General features: G+C 35.6%; 1 protein-coding gene across 1 annotated transcript; it reads right to left on the bottom strand.

Moving 5' to 3' along the window:
- Nucleotides 1-392: 392 nt before the first annotated feature.
- On the bottom strand, nucleotides 393-1,381 carry LOC103212921 (olfactory receptor 6C6-like). Its single transcript, XM_007958842.2, has one exon. The coding sequence runs from the start codon at nucleotides 1,329-1,331 to the stop codon at nucleotides 393-395; it is 939 nt and encodes a 312-aa protein (XP_007957033.2). The 5' UTR covers nucleotides 1,332-1,381.
- Between the last annotated feature and the right edge of the window lie 7,829 nt (nucleotides 1,382-9,210).

Below are 9,210 nucleotides of genomic sequence, written 5' to 3'. Positions count from 1 at the left end.
TTTTCTAAAAGAAAGATAAAATTAGAGAACGTGTGACTAGAAAAAGCAAAACAAAACACAATCAGTTATATTTTGACTTGGTTCTTTGTCTTGGATTCTGATATATAGAAACGATAATCAACAATTTCTTATGATCCTAATTACAATATTTTTTCATTCAAATTTATTATTCTTAAATCCACGAGTATGACTTTTCTCAACAAATGAACTGGTCATCTTACTCTAACACTCTAGGTAGTTTAATCATAAATGGAATTAAGAAAGTTTATTATGCTGCAGATGGGTTTGGATGTTATAAGATACTTAATTATTGAAAGATCAGATGAAGTGCACAGGAATAAAGGAACAAAAAATATATTCATTGCTTTCATCAAGAATTTAATTTTTTTCCCTTATTTTTTGAAGAAAAAGAAAATCTTTTTGAGTGTATCCTTGAAAGCTTGTTTCACTTGCTGGTTCTTTAGACTGTAAATAAAGGGATTTAATAAAGGTGCAACTGAGGTATAGATAACAGCTACACCTTTGGATAAAGTCACTCTGTCTTTTGCTGATGGCTTCATGTAAATGAAGATACAGCTACCATAAGTAAGAGAGACTACAATCATGTGGGAAGAACAAGTGGAAAAAGCTTTTGTTCTCTTCTGAGCAGAAGACATTTTTAGAATAGTCTTGATTATGTATGTATAGGAAAGAATCACTAAAAGAAATGTTATCATAAGTGTTACAACTGCTGAAACAAATGAAATCAGTTCCAGGAAGTGAGTGTCTGTGCAAGAAATCTGCAAGATAGGAGAAGTGTCACACAGGAAATGATCAATTACTTTGGAAGCACAGAATTCCAGTTTCAGTCCCATGACCAGTGGTGGAAAGGTAATCAGAAAGCCAGCTGTCCATGAACTGACTACAAGATAATAACACACTTTGCTGCTCATAATGGTGGAGTAATGCAGAGGTTTACAGATGGCTACGTAACGGTCATAAGACATGGCAGCCAGAAGGTAAAACTCTGTAACTCCTAACAAGAGAAAAAAGAATAATTGAGATGCACAACCATTGTAGGAAATGACTTTGTTTTTAGTCGCAATGCTTGTCAGGAATCTAGGAATACACACTGTGGTCAATGAGATTTCCAAGAAGGAGAAATTTCGGAGAAAGAAATACATTGGAGTCTTGAGGTGAGGATCCAGCAGGGTAAGGAGGATGATGGATAAGTTCCCCATAACACTCAAAATATAGTTGAAAAAGAGGAATAAAAAAATCATAATTTGCAGGAGTGGGTCATCTGTCAGTCCCAGGAGAATGAACTCTATCTGTCTTGACTGGTTCTTCATTTCAGTTTTGAATCCTGTTAAATTGGCATTGATAACTCCACAAGCAGAAATAGCAGTTTTGAAAGCTATGATCAGGAAAAAATATGATATCCAGAAAAGTAAACAAGTATAAATATTCATTGCAGTTTGAAAAGACAGAAGATACATAAAATTATAGCATATATCAACATAAGCATAAATTCTAATAAAATCTAGACAAGCTTGCATATTTCAAATTGCAGTACATGTTCAATAATTTTTATTTTATGAAAAAACTTTTTAAATCTATAAAATATTTGGAAGTATTAGCAGTTATTAGTTTTCCCTGTGTTTGAAATTTTGCAATATATGTCATTAATTCTTTAGCTCCAACTCAGTACTGCACCATTACTCTGCTCTTCTAACATCTTTTCTTTAATTATTTTTTTTTCTGGTTCTAAATCATCACTGTTCTCATAATCTATTGTATTTAAACTCATAAGTTTGAAATACATTCAAGACATACTTAGTAATTTTCCAAGACTAGACAAATGGGAGAAAAACTAGCTATAGGAAAAGCAAAACAAAACACAATCAGTTATTTTTTGACTTGTTTCTTTGTCTTCGAGTCAGATAATTTATAAAATCTTAATTATTTTCCACTTTTTGTGCAGGCCACAATAAATAATTTTATCTTCTTAGTCTAAGTGTGAAATGACTTTCCTAAGTAGCAATAAATAACTTAATGAAATTCTTCTGTTAATGAAACACAAATATAGAAATGATACTCAACAGTTACTTACGATCCTAATTATAATATTTTTGGCATTCAACTTTATTATTCTTAAATCCATGAGATGGCTTTTCTCTACAAATGAACTGGCCCACCATTTACAAAATTTCTGATAGGATACATTATGTTCAGTAGACTGCTGTATATATATTTGTGGTGGAAAAGAGAACTTTTCTCTTTATTTGAAAGAAGATGTTGAAGTGCTATCCAAACATCCATCTATTTAATGACAGAGTTAATTTACAGGTCCCATATTGTATTTAAATCAGGGTATTTAAAAAATACTTACCTTATTCATTTGAAAATTGTTCCATTAATTATTAATGTATGCTTCTCACAGAACAAAATAGTTTTTGCTGAATTTCATTATATATATATCCCTGCTTCTATTTTAAAATGGCATTTTTCCCAATATTTTATATGTAGTTTTCCTTTTCATTTCCATTAGGCTCTAGAAAAGAGAGTGAGAGTGAGAGCAAGGAAGAGATTGATGACAGAATCAAAGTACTGATTTGGGTAAATCTCAAAATCAGAATTCAGTGATTGTACCATGTTCTCTTTTATTCCTTGACTGCTGAAAAGATCAAAACCTGTGTGATGATGAGGTTTATTTATCAGATATGTGTAACTGCACTTCCATGTCTTTAACCAGTATTTTTCTACATTCAGTAGAAGACAACTCTCAATCAATCAATTTTTGCTAACATCTTGTGTCTGGACAAAAAAGTCTTACGATGATTTCTCAAAAATCTGCAAAATAAGCACTATAATTATGTTGCAAAAGTTATGGTATTACAGTTTATATCAATCCTTGTCTATTCAGGCACCTATATAAAGATAGAACATATATGATGATTTGACTGTCAATGGTAATCATTGCACTTGTAGAAATGCCTTCACCTATGATCTAGGTCTTTTCGCCAAATTACAAATGACTTACCGTATGCAGGATATATTGATATCCTTCCTCCTTTAAGGAAATAGGATATTAAGAAAAGTCAATTTGTGAATGATGAATATTATCACTTTTATATTATTAAAAATCATTCAATTATGTAAAAAAAAAAAAAAAACATTAAATCCAAATCTTTTCATGAGAAAGATTCCAAACATAGGAACAACTTGAAAATATTTCTATCTGCTAATATTTCCCAATTTCACATACACTACAAAAAATCACAAGACCCAAATATTACACAAAATCCAAATAGAATATTCTTTCTGATTGCTAGATAGAATTTTCCTGGCTTTGTTACTTTAATATTTAAACTTCAATGAAAATGATTTGCTAAGAGAAGAGCATTGTAAAAAAGTGTTCAGATTAAAGGAACCCATTTTCTTCTTTTTTCATTAACAAAGAATGACTATGTTTATAATGTGCACCAACAGAAGCTACAGTTTTATCTGTTTCCTTATAAGACACTCAAAGGGATTAATTGAAATAAAAAGAAGAAAGAAAATGAAATCTCCTGTGGAGACTGGGGTTCAGGACCTACCAATTACATTAACAAAACAAAACAAAACAGACTGCAAATTGCTTTAAATACAAAGCTAAGTGAAAATTCTCCCAAAAGATAACAAGAAGTAATTTAAACTCCATATAAGATACCAAGATGTTGATATTCCATTCCCCAGAGGCTATATAAGTAATTCAAATGGTCAGAGACTTTATCTCAAATAGGAACCTTTCTCTTGCCACCATCAGGCAATATATTAAGATTCTGCGAACTTGATTATTGCATATGAGAACACGTAAGAAAAAGCAGTTAAATGGTTCCTATTTATTATTGTTTCTGTTCTGAAACAATCTCAGACTTAAAGACTTAAAAAAACATTTCAACTACAGAGCACAAGTTTTTCTTTCCCCTTAATCATTTCTTGTTCAATTTCTTGTGCAATACTGTGGTGTTCATTCAGTATAAATATAAATATATATATATATATATATATATATATATATATATATATATATATTCTACTATACAATACAATGAAAGTATTGATAATAATTATTAATAATTATTAGGACTGTGGGACACTAACACTGATACATTATTAACATCCCATCCTCCAATGCCATTCAACTTTTACTTATTTATAAAAAAAATAAGTAAGTAGTTCAGAATTATATGCTCAGTTAATTGCCATGACTATTTATTCCTGTTGTTGTTGGGTGCCATTGGGTCTGCCTAGTCCTGCAGCATCCTCACAATCTTTGCTATGGTTGAGCCAGTCATTGCAGTCACTGTGTCAATCCATCTCATTGAGAGTCTTCTCCTTTTTTGCTGACTCTATACTTTACCAAGGAGCTCTGGCAGCGTAGTGCCTAAGGCATTTGACTGCTAACCAGAAGGCTGGCAGTTCATAGCATCAGCCACTCCTCAGAAGGAAGATGATCAATCTACTTCTGTAGTGATACTGCCTTGGAAGCCTAAGGAGGGGTCGCTATGAGTCGGATCCAACTCCACAGCTCATAACAACAACATACCTTACCAAGCATGATAACTTTCCAGGAACTTGTCTCTTCTAAATATATGACAAAATAATGAGAGATGAAGTCCAGTCATTCTTGCTTTAAAAAGTATTCGGCCTGTACTTTTTCCAAGACAGATGTGTCCATTCTTCTAGTGTCTATGATACATTTAATATTGCTCACCAACACCACAACTCAAATGTATATCATTTAAAATTTTTTTTGTAGTCTTCCTTGTTCATTGTTCAGTTTTCACACGTATATCAGCTGATTGGAAATACCATGGCTTTGGTCAGATGTACCTTAGTTTTCAAGGGCACCTTAGTTACATATTTGCTCTTTAACACTTTAAAAAGGTGTTTTTCCAAGTGTAATATGTAGTCTGATTTCTGCTGCTTCCAAAGGTGTTGACTGTGGATCATGCTGATCTCCTCGGTCTGTTGGTTCTGCTTCCTCTTCTGCTGCGTTTCTCTGCTGCTGGCTCTCTGCCGTCTCTCCATTTTCATTCTGCCGTCTCTCTGCCATCAGAGTACAGGGATACAGAATCCAAGGACCCACTCCACTTCCAGTTCTTCTCTCTTGATGGCAGAGAGCCTCCCTTTTTCTACTCTGAGGTCATTCATTCTGTGCCTAGTTGAATGGCAAAAGTGTGTAATCCCCAAACCAGTGTTCAACACACATTATTAGCATAAACCCACATTCACAAGCATGCCATATACTTTATTCCCATTATCAGCAAGCTATCCAATCCCCTTGGTGGACCACAACTACTTTATATATGCATAGTCCCACCCAGTCATATTGTGGGAATAATAAAGATCAGGCTAGAAGAGCCATATTAAGTAATTTACTGCATCACAGTCTGAAAATTTTCATGTGTAAGTCCTTCACATCCCAGGTTATACTTATTCCCAGGTATTTTATTGTCTTAGATGTTATTGTAAATAAAATTGTTACCCTAATTTCCCTCTCATATGTTTCATGGCTGCAGAAAACTTCAACAACTTCATAACTAAAAGACAACTAACCTAATCATAAAATGGGAAAAGGACTTGAACAGTCATCTCACCAACAAGAACATTCAAATGGCTAGCTACTACATGGAAAGATGTGCAATGTCATTAGCCATCAGAGAGATGCAAATCTAAACCACAATGATGGCTAAGAAAGAAAGAAAGGAAAGAAAAGAAAAAATAAATGTCAGCTAGGACTTGGTGAATTGGTATACTTATCTACTTCAGGGGGAAAGGCAAAATGGTACACCTTCAGTATAGATTACACCTTAACATAAAGAAAAATAAAATCCTCAAAACTGGACCAGTAAGCATCATCATCATGAATGGCAAAAAAATTGAGGTAGTCAAGGATTTGATTTTACTTGGATTCACAATCAATGCTCTTGGAAGCTTCAGTCAAAAAATCAAATAATGCAGTACATTGGGCAAATCTACTGCAAAAGACCTCTTGAAACTTTTAAAGAGCAAAAATGTCACTTTGAGGACAAAGGTGTGCCTGACCCAAGTCTTGGTATTTTCAAACCCTTCTATTCATACGAGAACTGGACAATGAATAAGGAAGAGAGAAGAAATATTGATGTCTTTGAATTATAGTTTTGGCAAGGGACAAAGAATATACAATGATCTACCAGAAGAATGAACTAATCTGTCTCAAAACAAGCACAGTCAGAATTCTCCTTAGAATTGCAAATGATGAGACTTCATCTCATGTACTATGAACAAGTTATCTGGAGGGACCAGTCCCTACAGACGGATATCATGCTTGGTAAAGTAGAGAGTCCATGAAAAAGAAGATGACTCTCAATAAAATTGACTGCCACAGTGGTTGCAACAATGGGCTCAAAAATTAACAATTGTGAGGCTCACGTGGGGCCAGGCAATGTTTCATTCTGTTGCACATAGTAGGGTCACCATAAATGGTAACCAACATGATGACACCTAACCACCACCACCAAAGCAACAGAGGCCTAAAAAAGGAGTAAAGGAGGGGTTATTGCTTTTGAAGTACTGAGTTTCAGTTTACATTAGAGGAAAGTAGCATTGATTAAGGATTATTGCAATTGTTGTCAATAAGTTATAGAACTGTAAAAGTTTGAATTGCCAGAAATTGTGTGATAGATATATTTACAACAATGACTAAAAATAAAATGAGTACTGCATATGTATGACCAAATACCTCATGGGCTTTGCTTCCTCGTTTAGAGTTATAGGGTCATGGTTTCATGGGACATCATAGTTAATTGGCTTAATAATGTCTTTACTGCTTCTGCCTACCTCGGGTTCAGTATGTAGTGCCTGGGGCCTAAAATCCGGCCAGCAGCCATCCAAATCACAGCAATCCATCTCTAAACACCTGGAGCAACAGAGGGAGGACAGCTAGGAATAGGTGGAGGAAAGGAATGTATGCTTAATCACCTATGGCAACTGCCTCCTTTGCCATGACTCCAGAAAAACTGGATGGTGCCCGGCTACCATTACTGAGCATTTTGAGCTAAGCTTCTATAGAGGAATCCTTATCAGAAGTAGGGAAATGCAGAACATTAATTTCATAATTCTCATGGAACACAGTTATTCTGTATTCATGGAGGCTGGATGAACTCCCAAAATTATTGCCCTGAGACAATCCTAAATCAAAATGTCCCCTAAAGTCTTCTTAAAACCAAAAAACAGTGTTAAGATGGTAAAGAATGTCTTCCTTGAGCAGCGTGCTTTTTAAGTGATCAAATTGTCAATAGCAACTTGAAAGAACATGTGAATTTATGTTTATCCTAAAGGACAAGGGGAACAACTCAGAAAAGAAGGGTGGCAATGCTTGTACAGTTAGAAGAATGTAATCAGTATCACTGAATTGTGAATGTGAATCTTGTCAACTGGTGTGTTTTGCTGGACATATTCTGCACAAAAATAAAATAAATAAATTCTTAAAAAAAAGAAAATCCTATGGAGAACAATCCTACTCTGACACATATGGAGTTGCCATGAGTCACAATCAACTCAAATGCAACTGGTTTGTTTTTGCATTTAGAATTGTTTAAATAGAATTATGCTACATGATATCTTTTGTATCCAACTTCTTTTCACTCAGCAAATGCTTTTAAGATTAACTTGTATTTTTTTTTTTAATTTATTTATCATTATTTCATTTCATTTTATTGTGGAGTGGTTTTACGTGTTATAAATATACTAAAAACTATTTATCCACCACCAGCTGAGGACACTGAAATTGTTTATAGTTTTTATAGTAACATAAAAATATATTTATTAGATTCAAAATGGAGTCTTGTCAGTAAACACCATTCTATTTTCCTCTAGCATCTAAGTACTTGAAAAACTAGGTACAGCAGTTTGAATTAAGGATTTTGGTGCTCTGAGCAGCTCACTGAATCAGAGTGCACCAAACACAGAAGAGCAGAATTAGGGGAAAGGCACAAAGAGATTATTTAATAAAGAGCTACCTGGCGGAGGATGTATGGACAGCCAAGAGAGGCCACTGGAAACTTCCCTGGGGCAGTCACTGACTGGCGGGTGAGGGTGGCCACCTGAGATGCCCATGAGCCAAGAAAGAAGACACCCTATATCAGCATAACAATGACTACTCCAATATCCCAGCAAATAGCCCCAAAGATCCGCATCCAGCACTTGATTTTATTGGTAATTTGGGTCTCTTAAGTCCAAAGAGCTGTGCGCAGCACTGCTGAGACTCAGGCGGAGAGCTCACTGTTGTGCCAGGAGGGCAAGCTCACTCCCCTCTCATTAGGTCCCTGGGTGGGCTTGGGTCAGTCTGGGAGACATGGTGATTATCTTTATCTCTGATATTGGGACTGCAGTTTGCTGGTGGGTACTTCCCCGACTCCAACACAGCTGAAATCATGCTCATCTTTGGTGCCACAGGTGAGTAGTATCACAGACAAACTCCCAAGCCATTAGCGGTCTGGCGAGGTTGTGCCAGCACCACGTGCAAACGGGGCAGGGAGAGAGAGAGGAAGCTGCGGCTGAGTGCGGTCCTAGGAATTTACCTTGGATCAGCTTTTTGGTGCCAAGGGGCCTCAGAGGCAGGATCTTTGAGTGTGCCTCAGCCTGGCAGAAATTAGCTACTCCTTAACAACAGGAATCTTTCCTGAGATAGAGCCGTGGTCTTGTGAATAGCTGCATCATCTGTGATAGCCTGTGAAAAGCCCTAGAAACCAAACCTAACAACACCGAGCTTTCCTTTTTCTGCTCCCACTTTCTCTGCCAATAACTTCATTCATTCAATAGAAGAAATCTTATTCAGCCAATTACCATAAAACTCCCACTTCAAACTCTAAACCCTCTTTACGACAAACAGAAACACATGTTCACATTCCACCAATGAGTCCACCATCACAAAGAAAACAGCAGAGTAACCCAACATATCTGAATCAATAATAAAATAAAATACACCAGCTTCACCTTCTCTAAATATTAAAACATAAAACCAAGATAAAACAAATCAACACATAACCAGAAGCTAGAGACAACCAAAAGAGACAACTCTCCACCAGATTCCAGGGGCTTAAGAAAAGGTTCTGCTTTCCAGTAACTCCAAGAACTCTCTGGACCTGCATGACTGAAAAGGTGTGACATTCCTATTGTTACTTGTATACCCCACACCCACTT

The sequence above is a fragment of the Orycteropus afer genome, unplaced genomic scaffold (assembly GCF_000298275.1).
Source record: "Orycteropus afer afer isolate SDZICR_OR568_19922 unplaced genomic scaffold, OryAfe1.0 scaffold01160, whole genome shotgun sequence".
Taxonomy (NCBI): Eukaryota; Metazoa; Chordata; class Mammalia; order Tubulidentata; family Orycteropodidae; genus Orycteropus; species Orycteropus afer.
The sequence above is the reverse complement of the archived record's forward strand: the minus strand, read 5'-3'. Positions and strand labels throughout refer to the sequence as shown.

Coding starts and splice junctions, on each gene's coding strand:
- LOC103212921 (XM_007958842.2), bottom strand. CDS start 1,331: ATGAAGAACCAGTCAAGACAGATAGAGTTCATTCTCCTGGGACTGACA.